Below are 27,038 nucleotides of genomic sequence, written 5' to 3' on the forward strand. Positions count from 1 at the left end.
TGTCGCCCCCCAGTGTCAGTGAATTAGCTAGTTAATTAGCTAGGGTGTCAGTGAATTAGCTAATAGTTCAGTTTTGCTCAGATACGATGGTAATTTACTGTTACATTTTGACATACACTACCTTGTGTCAAAACTACACTAAATTGACATAACTACAGTATATACATAACTAACACTATGTCCACACATAAATTGTTTGCTTTTACTTAACCCGAGCGGAAAAAATGGCTGTCTACATTCTAGCCTCTTCATCTGCACCAGGTTCTGTATACCCACTCCAAATAGCAGAAACTATACTTTTACCGGACGGTTAAATTCGATAAACAAAGATTTCAACCTTGGTGCCCACTCAGGATCCACAGCTCTCGGTTCAAACAGAATCCATCTGTAACTCAGCACTGCGTCCGCGGATGATCTTACTTCTGATCGGCATTTATTCTGACCAGTTACATTTTGAGGTTAGTGCTGTCATCCAATGAAATGTTTCGGGAGGCAGGCTATGATGGTGTTCCTCTGTTCCATGCACTGTCAGTCTGTGCGAACTGTTTGTTGTCATCAAGATGGAGTTTTTATTGGGAAATCCATACAGCACTCCTGTGGGACAATGTATCGGTAAGTAGTATTACAAATGGAACAAATTATTTATTTCGCTAATACAGTTAAGTGACCGTCAGCCTAACAGTCTTTTTATTTTTACTTTAACTGACTATGACCTTAGTTATCCTGTCGGATAACCCACGTAGGTGGCCAGCTATCTGAGCTAGCTCAAGCTAACTAAACTCTGTCGCTAACTGGAATCATAGGTAATGTTAGCTAGTTCACTTAACGGTTGCTAGCTAGTGTTCCTAAATCTTGAAGTGCGTTTTATGTAACACACAACAACTCGGTGTTTTCTTGCGTTAATTAACTGTCAAGGTCTACGCAATTTGCTTGCTGGCTAGGTACCCATCTATCCTCCTGGTTGCCATCCACAGTCCATCCAGTCAGTAACTTAGGCTTGTTAGCCCACTTGCAGGTTAGCTAGCTCATGTAACTATACGTCTGCTAATTGCTAGCTATTTATGTAGCTATCATTATAGTAACATCGCTCGACTCCCTTGTTGCTTTATCATACACTGATGCAAGTTGTGGTGTTTTTCAAGTACACTGTGATGCAACATGACTTAATTAGCTAGCTAGTAGCGTTTCTCTTGACTCCAGCTAAAATATGATCACTGCCTTCGTTTCCATAATAAGTGATAAATGTCAGTAACGGGCAACATGCTTGTGTTTAGTGCAGGCTTAGTGTGCACTCCTTGGAAATGACTAACGTTTTCATTAACGTTGTTTGCTTGCAAATGTTTCTAGACCAGTTAATGATAACCGGAATGGTGAATTTTGCAACAGTTACCTATTCTGAACAATTACCTTAACTAGCTAGGCCTATAGTATATCTCAAAAGGCGTTTTCGACATAAAAAAACGCCAAGTTACTCACGCATATACTAAGCAACGTATAAGTCATTAATTAAAACCAGCAAAATGTAGGCCTAACGTTAATAATATGAATAATCGATATCAAAATGGAATTACAACAAAAAAGTTACAATAATATTGGCAATTAAGATATTCATATTTTAGCTCATACAAATAAGCTCTATTCCAAAGCAGGCCTACCCAGTGTTTCCTAAATTATTTCATGTAACTTGGCTCTGTGTGTTTTCATCTTACCGTCTGAAGAGAATGTGGTCATTCAGACTGTATGTGTCACATGTCATTAAAGTGTCAAATGCCAATCATTTATTGTGGAAATAATCTGCAATTCAGCTGTGCTACACTACACTCAAAAATAGTTTGAAATCGTAAATGTTTGCACAATTTTTCTGCATCCAGTATATGAAAATTGTCTGCTTTTAGTGTATGAAAAGCTCATCATGAATAAAATGTGTTATTATTATTATTATTATTATTATTATTATTATTGTAGTTTTGACATTATTTTGTTCAGATTTTGTTCAATTGTGTTTACAAACAAGTATTTATTATTTTACATTGTGTAATAAATAATGTTATTTTATTTATTTGACTAGACTTTATCTGACCCACAAACATGCAATACATTAATGGAGCAATCATATATCTGGGTAGGTTTGTAAGATTCTATATTTATTTATTAAGCCTAAATATTTCTAATTTGTTTCAGTAATTATTTATTCATCCCCCTTTTCTCTAGTGTAAATGCTTGGATGTTTCTTGGTATTGGCCTAAATGTCTGTTTGTTAAAGTGAATGTTATATGCTGCTGGAAAAATTTCCCTACGTGATATTCTATTTAGTCATCTGTTAATCTACAGCATGCATTTTACTATCAATATTTATTTTAAGTTGCAAATATGCAAAAACCTGTATATTTAGTAAAAGTAAACTTTACTGTGCCTCCTAGATATTAAATTGTGAGGTTTGCTAGTTTGTTTTTTTAATAATGCAAGCAGTTCATATTAATTAATTCAAAAGATTTTTCTGATAAATTATATTATGTTGCTCATCGTGGACTGTCTTGGCTATTCAAAGTCATATTGCTACTTAACCAAAACACATAATGACCTTAGTCCAACTGTTTCTGGAAGAGCTCTCCATTTAAACACTTTCAGAGCCCTTGGCTGATTTGTGAAGCTCTAATTATTTTTTAATTATTTTTCTAATATGGGCCTATTATGGGCCTTGGATACAAGGAGATATTCAGAAGCATATTGCTCATTAACCAAAGTATATAATGACTTCAATCCTAGTGTACCTGGATGAGGATTCCATGTCCTAACATTAACAACTTTTGTAACTAGTTTTCAATAGACATACACTACTGTCCATTGGTCAGTAAAACAAATTGGTTGTGCTTCTTAAATATCAGTGGGTGCTCCTTATATTTTGCTGGTGCTCTGAACTTTGAGTAAAATAGTTTATTTTGAACTCTGACTTGCATGGTTTTCACAGCACAGTATTCAGAAATATGAAAATTCCACTGACAAAAAGTAAGAGAATAAAAATGCCTGGGGTTTTGCCTCTCCTAGACCAGGGGACTTGTGTATTTATTAACCAAATAGTTAAACAATTTGATACATAAAATAGAACATAGGCTACCTGTTACAGTATCATAATTGCGAACATGAAAAATAAAATATAACCCATCTTTATCCACATAATATGATGCAGACTGTCAAATTAACAGTAAAACAGTGCACTAGCTGTTTCTTTGGCTTTCTAGTATAAAGTCAGAATTGCTGTTTCAACTTAGTGCTAGTTTTGTTTTGCATTCCTCATTGTGGCACGTTTTCTGTTGCATGAACACACAGCATGTGATTGAGTGTGTTACCAGACTATTTGACTATTTGATAACCACTGCCAAATCCTTAAATATTTGAACCTAACACGCTACATACATTTTGAATTCTGTAGGTTGTTACAGGTTTTCAGTTTATTGCAATTATCAGTGATTTATCAAGTTTTGGAAGCTTTGAGGGAAGAAAAATAAAAGCCATCCATCATTTGGACAGTGCATTGCAGATTGTTATTTCAGGGGCCACTCCTGTAGTGTAGCTAATCAAATAATGAGGCAAACATTGCATCAAACATAAATTAAGGACTGCTTAGTATTTGTGTTCAACAAGTAATAGGCTAATCATGACACTTTCCTATATATATTAGTTCATACCGACATAATTGAGCTGTCTAATGTGTTGGAAATATTTACAATCTGCTTGAACATTAGTTAATATTTCTGTGTCCAGCATTTTTCAGTATTCATGTTCATGGCTTGTATACGTTATTTCAACTTACTAATGGTCACATAATGTCATTACCACTTGTGGTCAGTGCATTGGAATACTGAACTTCACAGTGTTACCATAAATGGTGTCAGTGCTGTATGTTAGCTCCAGCTCTGGTATCCAAATATATGATGTAAACAATTGTACATCTTCCTGGTGAATTAAAACTTCATAGCAGGTTAAGAATGTAAAAGTGTTTTCTAAATATACCTGCTGTGTTGTAAATCAAACAAAATCCAATTAATTTGGCCAACCTTTAAACAAAAACGGTGTGAAACGGGGCCCCTCAAATTTCATATACAGGTAGAGGCCTGAAAATGTGTAAGCTTCTGGTGTTTTGCTTGTTGCACCATGTCATTCACAATTATCGTCATGTTTTTCCTGTCCAACATATCAGCATGAACGGTGCAGGCAGAACCTGCGGCATGGTCCATAGGGTGGCCGCCTCTCATAGGCTAATACAAATCCACCTGCACGGCTGGGATTCAGTACCCTACCATGCTCCTTCTGAGCTGAGATCCCTTCTGTATCTGTTATTTTCTCTGCCTGCTGCCTGTCTGAATAAAGCAAAAAATAGCATTTCATTTCATATTTCATAATTACTTTTCATATTTTCATACTCATTTGAGCAAACTGAATCTAAGATATGCTTTATCTGAGCATTTACAGAGGGATCTTTCTACAAGCTGTTATTTGGTTATATAGGGTAGTTCTGGGAGCATATTTGTTGTAACTGAAACAACTCACTTGTCTATTGATGATTACTTCTGGTGGGAGTACAGTATTTAATATTTCAGTGACTTGTTTCCCAGTTTCAGGCAGCCCTTCATCTAAGACGGCTGAGTCAGATAAATCAATCTGAAGTTCCTGGTGGTCAGTGCTTCATAACGAAATGCTAGCCTGTACGCCATTGCAGCTGTTAGCGTGCTTGTCTGCTATCGGCTAAAGCACGCTGAAGCCATAGAAAAGTCAGTGTGATGAAGTCTTGTTTTGATATCGGGTAACTGGCCCATCACTGCAGAATGCACAGGGTGTCTTATTCCGCCGCACTCTCTTTTCAGTCACTACTTTGCTATGTGCCCCTGCAGCTAATTTCTCTTGTAGGCATGATGACCACACAGGTTCTCGACTGCTGTAGCTTAATTTGGATTACCTCCGAAATAAGAATCCTGCATTTCAGAAAAATGATTCTTTTTTCCAGCAATCACAGATGCAAGTCAGTTCCAATCCTGCAGCACCCTCCATTAGTTTCAGAGAGTGCTGAATAAGAATTCTTTGCAGTTGGTTGGCACTTAATTTCACTGTAAAATCCAGACTGCCGTCTGAAAATTTGTTTCTTCTCTGGACAATTAGGACTCTGCAGTCTGTGTCAGCTGCAGAAGTGCTATAGTCCTCTGATGCAGTGAGTGAGCATTTGTGTTCAGTAAGTGGCAGCTGACAATGTGCACACATTCTGGTGCACATTGAATTCGATTTTTATGATCATTTTTAATGTAATTTTAAAAAATTGTGATGGTTGGCGGCAAAAAAAAAAAAAAGTCCATTAGAACCAAAAAAGGAAAATGGCATCCCACTGCAACCAAAGTTGGGGGGGCTTTAAAAATTATTTTAAAAAGGAGGGTTTGACCGAAAAAGTTTAAGTTTGGGAACTCCACACTCTTTGCACCTGTGCATCTTATTTTCTCTGTGCTTCAGCTGCACATGGTTGTGCCCTGGTGTGGAAGTTGGCCCACGGTACTTGTTGTGCAGCACATCCTCTGTGGGAGACATTCCAGAACATGAACTCTACAGTTGGTGCAAGATGAGATATTCCTTGCTGGTTGGATTTGGTAGTTATTCAAATGAACAAACATTCATTTAAATGACTTCCCAGAATTGGAGGGCAATGGGAAGGGCAATGTGATTAGAAGGAAATGGCGCTGTTGTCTTGTAGAGTTAATATAAGATAAGATGATTACAATCATCTTATCTTATATTAACTCTACAAGACAACAGTGGGATGTGGGAAAACACATACACAGAATGTGACATCATCAGTAGAACTCGTAGTCTAACGTCTCATTGGCTTGCACTAATGCGAAAGGCCTGGTGTGCTTCAGGTCTCAGTTCACTATGCGATATGAATAGGGTGAATAATAGTACTTACAGTACTATGCTGTGTAGCATGATGCTATTGTTTTTGCATTTTTTCATCTTTAGAAAAGGCCACGGATGGTTCCCTCCAGAGCGAAGACTGGGCCCTGAATATGGAGATTTGCGATATCATCAATGAAACTGAGGATGGGTGAGTAACAGCATAGATAAGATAACATGCTGACACTCTCACTAACCTCACTCATCCATAACATGGAGCTCACACACCACTGTGGAACATGTCATGGGCACTCACTCAGAGTTAGTAAAAACATTTTTTTTTAATGGTAAATGTTAAATTAATTTGTCCAGTGCTTTTATGTATTTTCATTAGTATTTTTTTCTTAGCACTTGTATGATTAACTGTGCAAATATACAGAAGAACTTTGATTGGTCTTTTTCTCAAAACAATACGGTGGGTTAGACTGTAGTGGTCGACCTGTATGTGAATGAGTCTTTTTAGCATGCCTCTTTTTGTGTCAAGTTGCCCTGTTGTTCAGTTTTGGACTTTATATACTGATTTACACATGTTTCTACAGGATGTGTGTTTTTTTGAAAAGAAAGAAAATGAAAATTTATGAAAGCCTCTCAAACAGCATAAGCTAAGAAGGTTGGGTTGTATTTGCTGAAATGAAACCTCACAGATCTTTCCTTATATCCTCCATATCCAGAATCTTCCATATTTTATTAATTGACTGTTCTTGTGAAAACACACATCATTCTTGCTTTTTGTTTCCTGCTCAATGTATGTGTGCTTTGGTATAAATGAAAAAGGGAATTCAGTTGAAAAAAGTGTTTATTCTTTTTCCATTTTTGTGAATTTGGTCTTCATTTAACTGGGCCTTTCTTTTGTAAATTGCTTTGAGTATAATGTATTGGTTTATTAAAGCATACTAAATATGCAAAACATATACAATCATGGTAATGTAAATTGATTATTAATTTCCTCTGTTGCTTAATTTGTTTCCATTTTTGATTTTTCCAGTAACTCTGCCTTTTGCTACACTCTTTGATACCCAAACGGGTACAGTGCAGCTAAGTTCGATATATTCCACCAGTTTACTAAATTTATGTTGATTACTTCTGAAGATTGTTCTATAAAATGTTTAAAGGGCAGTGTCACATTATTGAAAATTTCAAAGTGTGAGGAGTGAGTGCATGGTAGGATTTTTGGAGAAAACTGAATGACAGGTTTTGGCAGGGCTCCACAGCTAGAAGTGTATTGAAAGGTTGGTGGCTTTCACGTTCAGTAGACTTACTTGTGAATGTAATCTAGCAGCAGACAAACATAAACTACTGGCAGTCTGGAAGGGTTAAAAGTCAGGTTCTAAGAAAGTTCGAAGCAAGTACTTTATACTACCCACATGCCATTGCTACGTTAAGAAAATCTGACGATATTGCAAGCGGGTGTAGCCTAACCCTGACTATGGGCGTTGGTAATGTAGTTATGATTGGTATTGCTTTGTGTTTCTGTGTCATTCCAATCAAACCAGCTTTTCCAGAGCCATTTGTTTCTCAGCAGCATTAACAAACAATTTGCGGTCATAAGGGCAGATTTTCCCGTACATTGGTGATAGGTATGAATTGATATAGGTCCAGGCTTATCTGAATGAGAGACCGCGCACGCCTCAGACTTCTTTATGAGCGTGTATTTAAACTGAGGATCCCAGGCATACCTGTGGGAATAAATGACTGCATCACTAGCGCTCTTGGAAGGTTATGTCCACAGAGCACAGATGTAGCCACCAGTGATTTATAGCTGCCAGGGCTTATAATACGCATCTTTATGGTCCACAAAAGTCTTTTGCCAGTCGTGACCAGTATAGATCAATCAAGGAATGTAAACACAACTTAGTTGACATGGTAAATTTGGTTGCATTTTATTTTTGACAAGGTGTGGGCTATCTTCTAATCTGATAGCCAGCACGTCCCGGACAGCATGCATGGGAAATACTGTTATCAAAAATCTGAATCAAATAATATTTTTGAATAATTAGCTTTGCATTCTAGGAAGTACTTCCCACTCTATTTTCTGTAGTTTTTGTCCACCCACTTACTGGATTATATTGAATATGTTAATTCATAATTCATTGCATTTTTTTCCTCTACATTTCCCAAAATAGCAAATGGCTATTTCCTGCAAACCTGTGGATTGAAATTGGGAGATGGGCCCCACTTCTATCTTTCGTGTGTTGAAATGACCGATTTAACTACCCTGGATTTGATATTTTATGGCATAAAAATAATATTTTTTTTCCCCTCTTAAAAACTCCACAAGCAGCCTTTCAGGGAAAGAAAACACTGTTCATTGTAAATGCATTGTTGACATGGTTCCATCACAAAGACAGCTGTGAGAACTGAGCTTCTGCTTGCTTCAGCTGTTTAAATGAGGAGTCTGAGCTCTGTTGCAGGAGTGCGTAGGGTTTTTTGATTGTAATCTTGATCCTTTTCCTCCATGTCTACAGACCCAAAGATGCCATAAAGGCAGTGAAGAAAAGGCTGCATGGGAATAGGAATTTCAAGGAGGTGATGCTGGGACTGACCGTGAGTGTCCTGAGGAATCTTGGGAAGGGTTCTGACATATCATTTATCACACTGTAGGTCTCTCACCTCGGCATGATCTCCAGTTTCATGTCTACCCTTGTGTCTGCATGCTCAGCACTAAACAAGCCAAGAAAATGTGATAATGGAAACTTCATGTAGATTCAATGAGAGTATCTTTCACTGTGGGCAGGAACCAAAATGACCCATCATTCAGCCAACACAATTTAAGATTTTAGGGTTTAACTCCTCCTTTTGTTCTTGCAGGTCTTGGAGACGTGCGTGAAGAACTGTGGCCATCGTTTTCACATTCTTGTCGCTAATCGGGATTTCATTGATGGTGTACTGGTTAAAATCATCTCTCCTAAGACCAACCCTCCCACTATTGTCCAAGACAAAGTCCTCTCCCTGATACAGGTAATGAGAAATGTGAAAGATATGTTGGGTTGGGTTTTGAAACACTTAAATGGAAAGTCATTGTCACACGCCAGCGTGACACCCTTGGGAGGGAGATGCGGCAGTTCCAGGAAACTTCACTGGTTTCCTTATGGAGAGAGAGAGGGATAGCACCCACACAAACCCGAAATAAAACAAACAAACATCTTCACCCTTCCCGCTCACAGGTCACGGCCAAAAACATTTAACTAAAACAACAAATTAAAATAACAAAGACAAAAGGAAGTAAAACAGAGCGACAACTATTTCAGTTTCCCGCTCATAGCTGACCTGCTTTCCAGTGGACCAGCTCTTCCTGCTTTTCAGTGGGGGTTCACTTTATCCGTCTTGTGTGCTCAGAAACAAAACTGAAATCAAAATGAAACAAAAATGATCAATGCGCTTTTGGTGTGAGCTCCCGGTCTCGGCCCCAAACCGTGGAGAGCAGCACACCTTTAAGCATCAGGGCTGATTAATTAATGCAACCCAGGTGCGTGTGCTCTCTCCACCAGTCCGTGAAGCCAAAACCAATCCGGTTCACTACTCAACCGAATACCACAGTCATTTTACAATTTGATAAAGTGGTGTTCACATGATCGTAATGCAACAAAAACAACAGGCCAGTTAAAGGCCAGTTAAATATACTGATAAAGTGAAAGTGGTTTTGTTGAGAGATCATCCTTTTGTAGTATAGTTTACATACGGGTGAGAATATTAGTATGTGACTGAATTTCTTAAGTCTAAAGACAATAGACAATTTTATTTTCGGACTAAACGGTACATCAGAGCTCTTAATGAATTAATAAAGTAATTGCTGAGTACTTTCCTGAGATCCGCAGTTTTAACTATTTTTAAACATGTCCAAAATCTTCAGACTTAAAAGGATAGTTCACTTGAGTTCTTGTTATTGTTTCAGTTTGGGTGTATGTTTTTGATTCGTCCTGACAGTTTTTGTGCAATGAAGAATATTTGAGATACTTACAGAAGTTTCTGAGGAGTTGCTGGCTTGCAGTGATAACCAGTACATTCCGGTTTGTGCTCTAAAGCAAGAAAATGCTCTTCAAGTAACTATGGAGCAACCCCCCCCAAAAAAGTATTGAAGGAATAAAACTTTTGAGTCTACATTATTGTCTGCATATCCTTATATGCAAAGAATAATATTTTTTGCCTGTGCTTGGTGGATGGTATATCTGCTGTCCCAATAATTGTTCAGTTAAGTGTTGTTTTTTATTAAATAATTGGCTTCTCAAAACTGGATAAGGTAGTTGGACTAATTACAGTAGATGTCACGTGTGGTTGAAAATGACAGGGGAAGAGGCTGAATGTTTGTTGCCTGTGGTCTTGCAGTCAGCGGACTCCAGTGTACAGTAGCTCATGTCGTAGGCGCTGTGCTGACTGCAGCTGAGCATATGTCTGTATCTAGTTGCTTGGAAGATCTCGGATAACCTGCGACAGCTCAGATCTGCTGGCCTCTTTCTCTGCTGCCAGCTATATCCGTCTCTTGCCAGAGATCTATAGGCGAGGTCTGCAATTTTCCTTCATCTTCTCAATGTATATTTAGGCTGCCTATGTTGATAGTTTTATATTTAACAGTAGCATTAAAATATCATTGCATAGTAATATTTTTGTTGTTGTTTTTCTTTGTAACCATTAGGTTGTGCATTTGGTTGCGCTTTTGGCTGCGGCAGTCCTTGGGGAAAGTATTCTGGCCGTTCCTTTCCGAGTATGCATTGATGCTTCCTGCAGATGAGGGCCCGGCACAGCACCAATCCATTTAAAATATGCACTAGATGCCATACTGTTGAAATAGATTCTGAGAAAGTGGGCAGTTTATGGAAATAATGCTTTCTCTGTCGGCCCTTCTGCTTCGGGGTGGGCGGTGGCAAGGAATGCATGCTGGGAACGTGCAGTCCATTCCACGTGCGCTGTACAGAGAACAGTATGGCTGAACACCCACAACAAAGGCCCTAAATCATGCATGAGACTTCCGTTTTCCCCTGGGGCCCGACATCTGCTCACTGCAACTCTACACCTGCTTAAGGGCAATGCAGAACCCCGAAACGGCTGAGCAGCGCATCGAAGCCTTCACACTGCCTCTTTTAATCCATCAGCCCTACATCCTCAATGTTACTGCACCTTAGTCCGTACAGTAGCCATTCCCATGAAATGCATATTTCTTAATATGTCCACATGTTATAAGTAAAATGACTCCTAAAAATAACATATATCCATCTGTGGCTCGTTCCGGGGGTTTATGTCAACAAAAGACAGTCTTAGTTAAATATGTTGTGTATTTCTCATAAAGTAAAGCATTTCTCTGTTTTATTAAGGTGGTACCGTGAGAGCCTGTGCTGATCCTGATGGCTGTAGTTTAGCGCAGTCTGTTTCAGCTCAGGCCAGATGGTAATGGAGTGTCAGCAGGGCTGTGCTCTGTTTCTCCTCTCAGGCCTGGGCCGATGCGTTCAGGAGCAGTCCAGACCTGACCGGCGTGGTGCACATTTACGAGGAGCTGAAGAGAAAAGGCGTGGAGTTCCCCATGGCTGAGCTGGACGTGCTGTCTCCCATCCACACACCGCAGCGAGTAAGACGCTTGTGCACACACCGCAATGAATGAGAGGCTCGGTTCTCATTACTCTGTGTAGGCATTAATGTTGAGCACAGGTTGAGCACAGGCCGAGCTTTGTATCGTGGCTTTACTGTATTGGGGAACTTCACTCCCTCTTTGCTGTGCCCAAGCATCTCTCCTCTCTCTTGTTTCTTCAGTTGGGCGGTGTGCAGAACACCCGTGAGGTGGATCCAGCTGTTCCCAAGTACACCCCCCCTTCCCAGCCCTACTCAGGCCCCGCCCCTCCCGCGTCCTCCACCGTCCCCCCCACCTACTCAGCGCCGCAGATCCCCAGCCTGCAGGGCGTGGGGGCCATCAACCCCAGCCCTGATCAGGTAAGTCCAACGCATATCTGAGGCCCAGGGACTGATGTTTTTACATTTGCTGCAGGTGTGGCCTGAGCTGGGCTGTGCTCTAAAAGCCCAGTTTCTTAGCTTATTTCGGCGCTCAGGTTTTGTGATGAACGACCCTCCCTGGCTCACAGCGTTTCATGGTTTGTAAACATTCTGTTCTAAGCGCCGGGCAGGAGAGGGAACATGATCATTAGCGGAAACGCTGCATCGTTAGTTTGCTGTCTACGGCCTTCCTTTTCCACTGCACTGCACATGCCTACAGATACCTCAGTTCACCTACAGGATCTCAGTGCTGTGTGTAAAAGAGAGTCAGATAATATGTTGGTTTTTTAAGCTACTGTACTATCTCATTCTATGAGCAGCACTGAATTATTAGCTGTGCTGCGTCTATATAAAGTTCATCACATTGTAGGTTCTCTCAAAGGCCTTCTAGAACAAAATTAATTTTATGTTAAAATGTTAGCTAATGTCAGAGCTTTTAAGTTGTGTTCTGTGTATCATGTAGATAATGATAGAGAAGTTTGATTAAGGTAAAGATCACAGCATGTTTCTGCTTACTGGCGCTTAGACTTTAAACCGTTGTGTGCAGATTATCCGGCTGCGCAGTGAGTTGGAAATCGTGCGTGGAAACACCAAGGTGATGTCAGAGATGCTGACTGAAATGGTGCCTGGACAAGAGCACCCCTCAGACCATGAGCTTCTACAGGTCAGGCTCAGTGCTCACTGTTGTAGTCCCATTCAGTCCTGAATAGATACTGTCCTAACTGTGGTGTCATAACATGTCTCTGAATGTATGCGAGCGAGACCTAAATATGAATTAATGTCTAACTGGCCACTAGAGGGGGCACTTGTTCTGTCTGAAGTTTGTTCATGTAAATGACAGTAGGCTGAAAGAATGCACTGCATAAGTGTACCCCATCCAACGCAGTAGGCAGTTTAGCATGTTTAATTTAAGGATGAAGGCATTGATCAGGATGGTGCTGTACGTGCCGTGAGCTAACCCCCCTGTCTGTAGGAGCTGAACCGGACCTGCAGGGCTATGCAGCAGCGCATAGTGGAGCTCATCTCCCGCGTAGCCAATGAGGAGGTGACGGAGGAGCTGCTCCACGTCAACGATGACCTCAACAACATCTTCCTGCGATACGAGAGGTGCGATAGTCTGGTGCGGTAGTCACCCACCCACACCACCGTACTGCCATGTCTGTGCCTCAGCTAAGGAAGAGTATTATACTCAGTGTGGCCAGCAGTGGGCTAGTTTCATGGCTGCTATTCTCTGTCTGTTCTGTTAAACTGGCAACTGTCCAGTCTCACCAATAAGTTTGTAAATGAATGTATTCACATTGTGTGTGTGATTGTACAGTGAAAAGTTGTGATCTCAATTTTTAAAAGCATTAAAGCCTGATTAATAAGTGAATATACCACAGTTCAGTAAAGACAGGAAAGCACCAAATAATTTAGGAGTCATATTTGTGTTTTTGTCAGGTATGAGCGCTACCGCACAAGCAGAGCCGCCCAGAACACCAACAACGGGGTGAGTACCCACCACTGCTCAGCCCAAAAGGAAGCGACACCTCAGTCTCACTTCCTGTCTTACTGTGGGATTTAAGTGCATGCATGAGCAGTTCTCGTTTATGTTATTCCTTTTGTATGTTTCATTGCCACTGTGATAAGTTCCTGTGTAATGTCAGCCCGATTGATGTTACACTCAGCGGCACTGTCTGTCCTCTGGCTATTTTTCATTTGTTATTGGGCGGCCTGGTGTTTGGCTTTGAGTGCAGCTACGGTTACCTGTATGTGTCATCCTGGAGCAAAAGCTCATCAGTGGAAATGCATGGTAATATTGTTTATGTGTTTTTCTGTTTTTTTTTTCTTTTATGGCTAGCTGAGGCAGGCAAGTATGAATGTTACCCTGTGGTTTTATTTTTGTTTTGGTGCCAGATGAGTCACAGGACTAAGGGAATGCTGAAGTGTAACTGACGGCACGTCATTTCTTTTCCACGTCATTTGGGCCATCTGGCATGTTCTGAACTGAGGGGAATTAGATGCCACTCCCCTGTCCCGCCCGAGGCCCCTCCCCTTTCCCGCCCCCTCTGCTTCGCCACAGCTGTCAACAGCTCGTCAGTGCTGATTCCATACGTGTGCCATTCCTATGCTGCTGAAAATGTGTGTTCTCTGCCGTTCGAATGGGCTGCACCCTATTTTCGATTAAATATTTGTAGTGTTTTTCAGCCAGTGTGGAATTCTCGTTTCTGCACTGTATGCTGAAAAATGTGCATCTAAAGCAACCTCTAGTAATCTGCCACTTTATGCGTAGTGTGTTCACTACAGTAAACTAGCCTGTGTAATTACTTATTAAGTACGAAAGCCCTGGTCACACGTGGCAAGCACAAAGATTTTAGCAGGTGTGTGACAGCAGTCTGTCTGGTAGATGAGTTTGTGCTTATGGCAGAAAGACACAATTTCAGATATGTGCAGTCACATCATAGCATAGAGTTGTGTTTGTACCATCAATATTCACAATCCTTGTGTCACTGAAGTTTTTTAATTTTACGTTTATCCTGAGTTGCATATGTACCATCAACCTGTACCATTCCTTACGCAACTGTGTTTATTTTGTTGATGTTTCACATTCGGTTTCAACATATGCTGAATGTGAATGTTTTCATACAGAAATGTTGTCAAAATTAACAGTGACTCACTACCGCCATCTGTTGAGCTGTTGTGGGAAAACAGTTTGGTAATGAAATCAGTCAGACCAAAGGTAATCCCAGCACACTCAGAGGAAGCATCACAAAAAATATCATCCAGAAAAATAGCGGGTAAGACTGGAAGCACGAGGACATAATGGAGTACCAGTCCTCTCACGCTTACATCTCCTTTCCCCAATATACCTTCTCCAACCCTGACTCAAGTCCGGTTCCAAGAGCATTTATCAGCACTTCGATGACAGAAACATTTTGTTGTGTGAATGCCCTTCACTTGTCTGTTAATTGTAATTTTTGGCTTTAGCAGACACGCTTGGACGGCGTATATTTTTCATCAGTGAGCCAAATGACATTCATTACATTCATTTTTTTACATTACATTCATTTGGCAGACGCTTTTATCCAAAGCGACGTACAAAAAAAGTGCATTTCATGGTCGTAGACAACTGCTGAACACGGGTTCAGTAAGGTACAATTACTTATTTTGTACAGCTATTTCTAGCCGAGAACAATGAACACTATTCTGGTCTAGCATCTGCATCTGCATTCAATTTGTGTAGTTTTAGTTAAGGTTTGGTCTGGTGCTTTTAGATGTGCTTTTAAATGTCTGGAAATGCCTCTGAATGTTAAGAATATTTCAAGCAAATAAACAGGTCGTATTAGTATGCAGGGAAATCGAGGGCTTGAACAGTTATTTTTCCACTCTTCATAGTCATCATGACTAATGGCCACCCTGACTCAGCAGATCCCACAGGAGCTTGTTTCCTGTGTCAGTCGTGCGTGTGGGGTCATGGGAGCGGTGAGCACAGCTGTGAGGCTGATGCGGCTGCGTCTGCCTGTCTCTGTTCTACGGTGTGGCCGCAGGTCCTCAGCGAGGCCACCGAGGACAACCTGATCGACCTGGGGCCCGGGTCCCCGGCCGTGGTCAGCCCCAAGGTGAGCGCCCCTCCGGCCCCTGCGGCCCCTGCGGCCGCTGTGGCCCCTGTGGCCCTTGTGGCCCCCGCGGCCTCTACAGCCTCTGCGCCCCCCGCAGCCTCCTCCACGCCGGCGGCCCTGTCCACGCAGCTCGCCGGGCTCGGTGAGTCCTTCTAAAAAGCCTGGGCAGTACGTGTCACCCGGGGTGGTTCAGTTTGACTTCCTGAGAGCTTAGAGTGTGAGCAGTGCTAGCTGATTCCACACAGCAGCTCTTGCATCTCTGCTGAACACCACATGACAGAGCGCGTGGTTGAAAGGTTAGCAGTGGGTTAGCGTGTGAACAGTGATCAAATTTACCCTCCTCTGGTCTTCCACTGCGAGCTGCTTCTTATGGTGCTGCTCCAGTAGATGGGTTCTGGACCATGGTGAGTGGTGTTTAACTGAAGACTGTCAGACGTACGGTCTCACTGCTCTTTCCCTCACCTGGCTGTGCAGACGTGGGTACGGACAGCGTGAGCGGTGCCCTGAAGTCCCTGCCCAGCTGTAAGCCCCAGGATGCCTTTGACATGTTCGCTCAAAACAGGACCGGCTCTCAGCCCGATCAGCTCAAGAGGTAAGACCTGCCATGGCTCCGCCCCCTGAGCATGTGGCTGCTTCTGTAGCCACATGTCCTGCTGGCTCTTTGGGCCTTATTATTATTAAAAAACTCTTACAGTGGGCATTAAGTTAGTTATTTAAATATTTGCCTAAATGACTGTGACTGGGTCACTTGAATGGATATGTAATGTATAACTGTTGTTTGTTGCCAGTGTGAAGCAAGAAGAGTTTCAGGCCCGTGGTGGCATAGCGTCCGGTCCTGACACCAAACAACAGAGTGCCGGAGGGGTGAGTACAACCAAAGCATGATGGGAACTGTAGTCTTTATATTCCTCTTAGGATTATGAGTTGACAATGAGTGTGTGGATGGTGTGCTGTAGGAACAGCTGGCAAAGCTCATGTTCCAGCTCATACTTTCTGTTTTAACCCGGGATCTCCTGCATGGAGTGCTGTGCAGTATGTTCTTTACTTTAGATTGAGACACAAGGTTCCTGAGCACCAATGCACTGGAGTTTTACATGCAGTGGCTTCTTTAGGAAGTCATACATTGCAGAGAGCTGTTAGAAGTGCTGCACAGAAGATGTCATTCTGTGGGGTGACCTGCATAGCTGCCATTTTACCTGTTGCTCTCAGAACCTCTGTAGCAAAAGTGAAGTGTTACATTAAAAATTTGGCCAGACCAATTTTTTGGCCTGTAATGAATTATAATACTGTACATGTTTATAATAAAACAGACTACTGCATATTTACAAATTCTGCAGAGCGGAAATACATCTTACATTACTAAGGAGTATATCAGCAAATCCATATCAATGCTGATGACTTGGAAGCTGCCATTAATGAACCCTGTCCTGGATCGGCAGTAGTGGAAGTCCCCAGACACGGCTGGACTTTGGCTCATCAGAAGATGGGTGTTTACCAATGTTAAGCATTGCAGCTGCCTTGTATCATAGTATAGTGTCACACAACACACAATGTTTACAAAAAATCCATGAGGGACAAGATACAAGTTTGCATGGCAATCTGAGACTGAAGGTTCTAGAATTAATTTAAATAGAAAACAACCAATAGTGCTGTAAAATCACTCATTTATTTTGAAGCGAAAGGCAGCTTTTATGTATGTAACAGTAAAAATAACAATGGTAAGTATGTTAAAAAAATATAACAAGGGAAGTGTGAGATACTAGCCTGGTTAGGGCTTAAATTAATATTTCAGACTGTTCAGACTCGGTGGGTTGCATTAGACAATTTTAAAGGGCTTCATGGAAACATAATTGAAAGAATGGCATGTTAGTCCCTCTTGCATATGTTAACATTTCGTAATATAAACTCTGGGGAAAGCAGAGTCATAGGGATACATTTTTCTGGCTGAGACTAAAGGTCTGGGTAGAGTTGAAAAGACTGAAAATATTTCTTAAGTTTTATTTTTGTATTTTAACTTTTAATTTTTATTTGTGTCGTCATCAAAATAAATGTTTCCAGTTCACTTTTTTGGCATGAGATGTACATATCTCGTTTGGCTTACTTACTGTTTATTATGGCCAGCTGTATTTCTTCACATTCATAAGCCGTTCTCTGTTGTTGATTCAGCTGAGGGTAAAAGATGATAACGCAGACATGGAGCCAATAGACAGCTGGCTTATTACCCAAGGAATGGTGAGGATGTCACCGGCACCGCTGCCCCTCGGTGTCCCCCCGGTGTCCCCCCGGTGTCCTGTCCCTCTGATCCATCGTGTCCCCTGACTGTGCCCCTGCGCTGCTAAAACCAGCCCTGTCAAACAGTAAAAGGGAGAGCCTTGATTGACACACTCCTACATTCTCCGCACACACACACACATTTTACAGAACTAACCCGAGACCAGGACCTTCCGAGCACATTTTGCGACAAAAATGTGATCGCGGAATTGTCCGCATCAGGTTTGCACCTAAAATAGCGAGCCGTTGTTGGAACAGAGTGACTCTTTCTTCATTTGAGAACTGTGCAAATACTGTAGGTTTACAGTGTTGGGCAGAGGTAATCTCTGAAGTGGATGTTTTGACTGTAAAATAGTGCAGAAGTATGAAAATATTCCAAATATTAGACCTATATATTTGCAGTGTTTTCATAATTTCAATTGCATTTGTTCTTGAATGAAGATGGAAGAAAAGAAATCCATTTACCTTTTCAGAGTACTGTATCTCAACTGTAAATTTGGCAGTTGCATGCTTTTTTGGATGCAAACCACAGACAAATAAAAACCAAATGGCAAGATGAGAGTTCATGTAGGTGTGTTTCTATTTACGCTGGGTCTGCTTTGGGAACCCCAGTGGAACTCACTGGTGTGAGGGATTTTCATTGCTTCTTCCCCCCCTGTGGATTTTCTGTACCACATAGTTTTAACTGCCACTTCGCTCTAGTTTTGGTTTTATGCTCATTGTATAGTGGAGAACGCTGTGCTGTTTTTGTTCCATTATATTTTCTGCTGTTTTACCATTGAATTTCAACCTTCATTTAAAATGATTTAATTTATTTTTGTCTGACACTTCCATTTGTATTTTTGTGTTGTTTTTGTAAATCCACCTGAGTTTGAGTTGGCTATTTATTTGTATCAGTTTTTTGCTGCGATTGTTGGTCAAAGTCTCATTGGCTGAAACCTGACTGGCTGGCAGGTGTAATCAGTCAGCGCGTGCACGTTCCCACGGAAACGAGCATGCGCCCGGGCGGGGTCAGCCACATGCACTTATTCACACCGACACGGACACGGTCGCGTCAGCCATGCCCTGCGGCTGCCTTTTGCTCCGTCCCTTTTACTGTTCAGAGTCATTTCACCTTCATCTCCACCGCCGTATTCATCACTTACCGGAAATGAAAAGGCTCGCTTGTTCCTGTAGGACAGGCTTGGATTTTCATTATGGAAGAATGGAATTAATGCAGGATCCTTTACAGTAAGGATTGGAGACTCTTATTGCATAGCAGTACCATAGGGGAATTAGTTCTCTTGGGGATGACCCCCCCCCCCCCCCACCCATTCATGCCCCAGCAGGGGTTTGGATTTTACTGACATTGTGTCATAGATATAAACCCGTATCCCCTGTCCTGGAGGTTTATCAGCGCAGATTCAGTTCGAGTCTACAGTGTGTAAAACTGTGATGTGTTAAACTGCCGTGTGATGGGAGTCTTGCTGCCATTCATCGTTTTATTCCCCTGCTGGTTACTGTCTACACTTATGGCATGAACATACTGTAGTCACATACTAAATGTAGTCCTGTACTAAGACTCTTAATCAAATATTAATACATTAACACATTTTATATCAATCTATTAACTTTTTATATATATTTGACCAGTTACTTTGTTGTTGTGAATGGAATATTTGGATGATTGATGCAATATTATGTCACAGGTTTTTTATCTGATAAATCAGCTATTATATAATGTTAACAGTACTGCATACAATTCGTTTTTAGGATTGAATGTAGGTAACAAGCAAAATTTAGTTAAAAGGCCTTGTTTGCACTAGATCCAGTTATTCACCTTTCATTACATTGTTTTGGAGGATATTCATTCTGTAGATGCCATCCCTGCCCGGGTAGATGGCCTTGAAAGAGGGGTTTTTAAAATGGCTCTTATTCACTGAACAGAGGCCCGAGCCTGAATGCTTCTCATCTCTTTCACTCATGGGGCTTCTCAGTATGTTAGTCTCATTGAACCTGGTCATGCTACTGTAACTCAACACATTTCTGCACATGACTCAACTGGCATGGAAACATTTGTAAGTGACACCAATCAGTTTTCCAGAAGAGCCTTCACTGGACAGGGAATCGTCTTCATGAATCATCCACCAGTTGTATAGTGAGAACTTGGAGTTTTTGATCCAAGTAAGTCCAATACGGCATTGTGGGCAGCCTAGGGGTAATATAAAATTAATCAGGTGAGGTTCTTGCCCTTGTTTGGTATTTTACGTTGTTCATATTTTATATTACAGTCTTGTTTGGTAAAACATTTTATGAAGCTGTATAAACGGCAACAATATATTTGAAATTCTAAATTCCTACTTGGTCACTGAATATGCTTCATAATGTTTGGCTTTAGTTTGCTCTCAAAGATAGATTTGTGTATTCTATTTCTGTCTGAAGATCTGAAATGTAAATCAGTAGTTTCCTACAGTAGGACTGCATCAAAGAGAAGGATTATTCAAGTGTCCCTCCCATGATTGTCACATGGTATGGAGTCTATTAGTATTGGTCTCCAAAATTGTGCGCCCAACTTGAATGAGACCTGAATCAGAGGAGGCATTGCTGATAATAGACACATTTCACATTCACTTTGCAAAAACTGCATTTACCTGTATGGTTATTGCATTTCAGATCTCATATAAGTGCTCCTTTGAAATTAATACATAATCAGCAATTGGTGCATTTTGTTAAGGTACCTTTTATTATTTTATGCAGTAAATCCACTTAATGAAAAAGTGCCTATTTATTAAGACTATTTTCCCTTCAATCAGTCCCTTAATTGCAGGTAGCCACAGTAGGAACCAAAGCAATGACATGCTAAAATGTTTGTCACCAAAATAAGTAATTATCACTCAAATAAATTAAATAAGCAATTATACAGTGATGTGAAAATAGGATATAAGCATGAATTTAATTTGAAATAGCAAAGCACAGTAGTGCTATGGCATTAATATTTCATCACAGTAAGTAACCACCACAAGACGTTCTAGACAATGCAGGCATAATAATAAAAATCATCATATTTATGACACTCAGATAAAAGTTGAGTCTCAGATATTCACCAGAGGCTGAAATTTTAAGACCTCCACTTCAGAGGACAAACACGTGTCGCTTCTGAAATGCACAAGTAAAAGACTGCTAAAACAGGGCTGTACCCTCCATGGTCAGAGCCCTACCTCATTTCTCACTCATGGATGATGAAAGTGAAGTCTCTATCCACTCTTTATCCTGCAGCAAATGATTTCCAGAGCATTCAAACTCAGGTGTTTTCCGACCCCTCTCCACTGTCATTGCAGTCATCGCACGTCACGCAGCGTTGTCCTTGCTTTCTACGCACACATTGTTGATTTGTGTGTGCGCGTGTGCTTTGTGCCTTGTTTCATTTTTGTTTGATTTTTTAAATTAATTTGATCTTCCACAATGGTTTGTTTTTTATTATTTTGCCAGACTTTGTGTTGAATTGTTCTTATTGTTTTTGTTTGTTGTGTTCTTGGGGGATGTGTCATGGCTTGGCCGGCCCTTGGTTTGTCCGTGGCTTTGCTCCATAGATTCCCGTTGCGCAGTCCTCTGTCATGGATGACATAGAGGAGTGGCTCTGTACTGATGTGGTGAGACTTCTTTACCTTGATTTTATTCTCTCTGTTTTCTCTTTTCTGTTCTTTCTAACATTTTTTAATCATATGAGCTGATGCAACGCATTTCCTTTTCTTTACTTTGTTTTTCAACCAATGAGAGATTTGTGCAGTTCTTTGTCCCCATATGGTTACTCTGATTTGTACAGCATATTAAAGAGAGCTTTTGTATTATGGTACTACTAACAACCTTTTCTAAGTTATACCAACTAGCATAGTGAAACAGTGAGGTCATTGTTTGCCAATGTTAAAGTTGCTATCTTCAGTGTGAGTAGCCATCTGTCAGTCTGAGTCGTGTCTTTTGTGTATTTTACTGCTGGTTTGTTCATATGTTGTGCCTGAGTGAACTTGGTTGAGCGGATACCATTGATGGTTTTGGGTGGGAGGACTGGGGCAAGAGGTGGTGGGCTGACAGCATTTTTGTAAGAGTTCATTTGTATTGCCAATTAGCTATACACATCTGAAGTGCTTCAAACACAGATATATGTACATGCTTCAACTATCCACCAGTGCATGAACAGCTACCATAATAATCACAGAAGTCATTTTTGCACCTATTTGTCACATGATGATAGAAGAACAGAATGACTAATGATCACTCGAAATAAAAGAGCTATTATCAATTTGTCAATGATAAGCTGGTCTGAGAAGGAAAGAAACATGTACAACATATCTTCATAAAGATAGTTGTTGATCAACACTTACAAGTAATGGTGGTAACGTGCAGAGAAGATGTCAGTCTTTTATCTAACTAAAACCTAATGAGAATCACCTGAACCTAATTCATACGTTGCAGTGGCCACTTTCCTAAACTCAACTTTGGTTAAAGTGAAATAAAGGAAACTGGCTGAAGGAGCTGTAGTAGTACTTTCTCTGGGCCATTGTTGAAGTGCTAAGAAACTTAAAAAGGAATGAATATATACTGTATAAATAATACACACACACACACACGTTTCAGAATAGGATTCTGATACTGATTAGGTTGTCAATTCTGCTGTAAAATTAGATTTCTTATTTGTCCATGTTTGAATGTTATCTCCTGTGGTTAGTCTAAGACATCTTATTTGCATACAATTAAAGGGTGAGTTAACTGTGACTCATTGTACTGCATCTTAATAATTGTTTTCATGTGATTTCTTTGTGTGTCCTGCTGCATAGAAGGGAGATGAAGTTGAAGAAGGGGTGACAAGTGAAGGTAAGAGTACAGACTACAGCAGGGCTGCTCAACTCCAGGTTCTGCAGGCTGTGGTGTCTGTAGGTATTTGCTCCAATTATGCCCTACACCACCTGATTTCACTTATACATTTACTTCCTGGACCAAAGTAAGGAGGCAAATAACTGGTGAAATCAGGTGGTGTAGTGCATGGTTGGAGCAAATACCTGCAGGCACTGTAGCACTGCACTATACATTTGTTTTAAAAAAATTGTTTTTTGGATTTTTCTCTTTTATACTTATATGTACTTAATGCTTTGTCATTAAAATAGTATTATTAGTAATGTGTATACCACTGGTGTTTTACATAAAAATATTATTATTTATTAGTGGATTATATTTTACTTGAGTGAACTTAATTTGATTGAAATGTCTGTTATTTCACTTTAGAATTTGACAAGTTTCTAGAAGAAAGAGCCAAAGCTGCAGAGATGGTACCAACCTTACCATCGCCCCCTAGTGGAGATCCCGCTCCCCCTGTGAGCGTACCCAGTGGCAGTCGCAAGAAACCACAGAGATCTGAAGATGCCCTTTTTGCCTTGTAGCATTGCAGCAGAAACCTCTGTCCCCCAGCCCCCACTCCACAGACCCAAAACTGCCCGCTGCACCCCAGCTCAGCTCCAACATACATTGGTCAGCCATGTGCCATTGTTATCTGCCCAGTCTACCAACCCTATTTCCTGGCTCAGTGCACTACATCACAGAGGCTAACTGCCCTTGCTTCATTTTACCTTTGTCTTTACAGTGAAAAATCATTTGGTAAAACCACTGGCTACCATTTAAACGGTTTTGCATTCATACCCCAGAGCTCTTAATTGAGGTTGAACAAGTATTGTGAGAAAGCGTTCATGAATATCTTCCTTTCTTACTTGTGTCTCCTCTGTCAACCCTTTTAGCTTATGCCCGGATAGTCTCTAGTGAAATCAACCCCAGCCAATACATAATGATAAAATGCATTAATTAAGTACAAACTGGAATATTTACAATGGATTTTTTAAATACTGAATGATAATGTCCACACATTAATCTGTCCAAACAAATTTCTGTTATAATCAAACATTTTGTGTATTAACTTTATTAACTTTTGTTTTTGTTTGGATTTGTTATGTTGTTATTTCTGTGAATTGCTACTTTCTTGTCTTACTCTGTGTAACTGACATTTGTTTAAGGGAAGAAAAAACACTAAAGGGTCAGAGTATGCATCATTAATTGTAGCTGATTGTGACCTCTTGTCACATGCACCTATAAATCTTTACACATCTTTTGCCTGATTGGCTGGCAGCTGGATTGTAAAGGTGGCCTGAGGCACTGCACATGCATAACTGTGCACCATTGGAAAGCGAATATAAAAATATGGACATCACTATGATTTTTATCCTCTTTTCGAGTGTATTATTGTATATACCTGCATTGCTACATTGCCACGACTAAGCATGGAGTCTTTATTTTGATCAGTAGTTAACAAATGTGCAGTTTTGGCCAGAACATTTGCGTGGTCAATAGATCTCTACCCAGAGGCGCATCCTTTTATACTGTGTTTCTTTCAGGTTGTTGATAACAGTTTAGATCTAAAACATTAACAGAATGATTGGGGGTAATAGCAGCTGGTTAGAATGTTGCATTTATTTAAAGCAGCCTTTTTGGTTATAATTCACCACTGTAAAGGTGTATCTGACAATTTTTATGGGAGATTCATTGTAACAGTGAAGAATGAATACTACGTTTTCTCCTGGACCTCAGGGTGGTGTTATAAGTTTGTAATAATAAATTATACTGGATTTGTTAAATCAGTATAAGTAATTATTTTAGAACATTTTTAACAAAAACAAATACATTTTTGTTTGCTTAAGAGTGCTTCTGTTGAGCCTGCCTTATCAGATAAGTTTAGTGATAGTCTTTCCCAGTGTTTTGTTTATTATGTACTTGCAATGGTTACGTGGCCAAGCAGGAATTCCCCTGTTTTTTCTGCACATATTAATATTGGACTTTGGTTTAGTGACTTTCTAAAGTCTTTAAGCACAGTTCAGGAGAGCTTTCTATGATGTTGAATATTTCTGAAAAAGGTAATGGACCAAAGTTGGGAAGATATGAAAAAATAAGGGAGAAGATGTGCTAGAGTCAGAGCGAGCATGAACTCATTTACATTGAGTAGCTTCACAGGTGTGTGACTTTCTCATTAAACATGATTCAGTCATGGTGAAGTAGGCGTCTATGCAATGGGTAATGTATATGTATCGAATGAATACCGCCAAAAGCATTCAATGCAGTTCTGTCATTATGAATCGGTATTTGAATTTGTCAGTCGTTTTATTTCCCTTTTTCTCATGCAAGTGAAGAACATTAATTTCCTTTTTTCTCTACCCCTTTTCATTCTCAAGCAATCATTAGATGTGAATATAAAATCATAGGCCAGAAAGAATTGTAACATTTTATGTGTTGAAATGTTTACGCAAGTTGTTCATTCCTTCCCCAATTAGAATGTTTCCAGCTGTTAAACTTTACTTTATTGCTATGTTGAGTGGGATTTCATTCAGATTTAACCGACCTGGGGGCAGTGTAGAGGATAATTAAACTACTTTTTGAGGTCTAAAGAATTAACATAATGAGGATTTTATTGGTGACCCTGAATGGGCTAATTGGCAATGTCTAAGATTGAGACCTGTAATTCTAATGTTCATTGGCTTGCTTCATTCTAGTTGTGACAATATTAGTAACGGCAATGGAATATTTCCTAATATGACCTTGAGTGTATCCCAATAATAATATGGGGTTCACACTTGTAATAATGAAAACACTAATGGAAACTTACAAGACATCAGTTACCCTGAGACATTTTACCTTCACCATCAATCTCTTTAACTTAATCAACATTTTCTGTAAGGTGTATTGTAATTGAGTTCTGTAATAAAATATCTTATTTGAGCTGTTATTTAAAGTGATCTATTAAAATGCCAGAAAAGTATTCTGGTAGCTTGCAGCAGAGAAGGTCATTTTTTCCCTTTGTAATTACCTTAGAACGTTAGAAAATATTGACAAATCTCAGATTAATTTATTTGTAATATTCATTTCAACCTTAAATATTAAAATGTAATTCAGAACATTAAAACAAAATGTTTTAATTATTATACGGGACAGTGTATTTTTATTTATGGTAAATGCGTCAACTTGCATATAACATTTTTTTCTCCATTTATTGAATTAATTATTGTTATTATTATTATTATTATTTGCTTTTGTTATTTACCCTATTTTCTTGGAGATTACCTATTAACATATGGGCTATGTATGTATACTATTGGGCTTTCAGAGGTGGGAATGTTAAGGGTCCAGAAGGTTCTATTTCGCTTTGATTAAGGGCATTGTTTTAAGGATAAAAATCAACTCTGCCCTGGTTCTTTGGTCTTGGACCTAATATTTTATCCTAGTTTTTCTGCTTCTACCAATAAATGAATGCCAGATGGGAGTTCCTTTTACACTTTTTTATCACTAGTAATTTCTCAGCTTTATGGCAGCCTTAATGACCACATAATGAACTGACATCTCAAGCTTGAGACATGTAGCCCTCCTTTTGCATCTGAAAGACATTTTAACAGACCTCTATTATCATTACTCAGTATTATACTCACCAGTTGCACTTTGTGTGTGTGCATGTGCGTGCGTGTGTGTGCGTGTGCATATGTGTGTATACGTGTGCATCCTTGTCCACATACATGTGTGCAAACGTGTGTGCATACTGGTGTGCGCATGCATAACTTCTTTGACTGAAGCAGCAATATTCTGAGTAATTGATAAAGTGTGAAAAAACTATTGGTCTTTGGGTGTAGGTCACAGCGAAGGCGTCTGGTGAAGCAAAGACCAGAGGATGATGAGTGCTTGATTTGGTTACCTGGCTTGCTCTTTACTACAATAACATTTCCCACAAGGACAGGTCTAATGAATCAGTAACTGGGATCAACACAGTAACTGGACATGATGTGTTTGTGTGGGTTTGTGCTAACTGCTGCTGTTTGACTGTTGCATGTGCTGAACTCCCAATAAAACACTAGCAATGTGATCTGTACTTCATTTTTTCTGTGATTCTTAATTGCCATTTTAATGTGAATTTAAGAATAGAAAATATGTCAGGGTTTTCAGAAAAAATATGAAAATCTGCTGGAATTCCTACTTGTAAAACAACTGTTTGCTTTAAAAGTTTGCCTATAAAGGAGTGTTCTGTGTAAAATCAATAAGCAATCAGTGTCACAGTAAACAATCCTACCTCATTTTGGCCTAAGAACACATTCAGTATCACATGGGAACTGAGCTCAGTGTGGCTGGTCTCCACTTCAGCAAAGGTCAACCTGTAATGTGTGTAAACTTGGAAAGATCACAGCCATGCTGGGATTTTGCTCA

At 40.1% G+C, this 27,038-nt stretch overlaps 1 protein-coding gene across 3 annotated transcripts; it reads left to right on the top strand.

Annotated features, from left to right (window-relative positions):
• Nucleotides 1-468: 468 nt before the first annotated feature.
• Nucleotides 469-26,706, top strand: tom1l2 (target of myb1 like 2 membrane trafficking protein). Of its 3 annotated transcripts, XM_064322885.1 has the most exons (16): nt 469-612; nt 6,001-6,085; nt 8,400-8,478; nt 8,743-8,892; nt 11,357-11,491; nt 11,674-11,850; nt 12,458-12,574; nt 12,884-13,017; nt 13,351-13,399; nt 15,438-15,651; nt 15,984-16,101; nt 16,298-16,373; nt 17,676-17,741; nt 21,350-21,409; nt 22,592-22,628; nt 23,037-26,706. In XM_064322885.1, the coding sequence occupies exons 1-16, from the start codon at nt 561-563 to the stop codon at nt 23,189-23,191; spliced, it is 1,704 nt and encodes a 567-aa protein (XP_064178955.1). In that variant the 5' UTR covers nt 469-560; the 3' UTR covers nt 23,192-26,706. The 3 variants fall into 3 exon arrangements, with proteins under 3 accessions (XP_064178955.1, XP_064178956.1, XP_064178957.1); XM_064322886.1 differs by lacking the exon at nt 17,676-17,741; XM_064322887.1 differs by lacking the exons at nt 17,676-17,741; nt 21,350-21,409.
• The last annotated feature ends 332 nt before the right edge of the window (nt 26,707-27,038 follow it).

The sequence above is a fragment of the Anguilla rostrata genome, chromosome 2 (assembly GCF_018555375.3).
Source record: "Anguilla rostrata isolate EN2019 chromosome 2, ASM1855537v3, whole genome shotgun sequence".
NCBI classification, from domain to species: domain Eukaryota; kingdom Metazoa; phylum Chordata; class Actinopteri; order Anguilliformes; family Anguillidae; genus Anguilla; species Anguilla rostrata.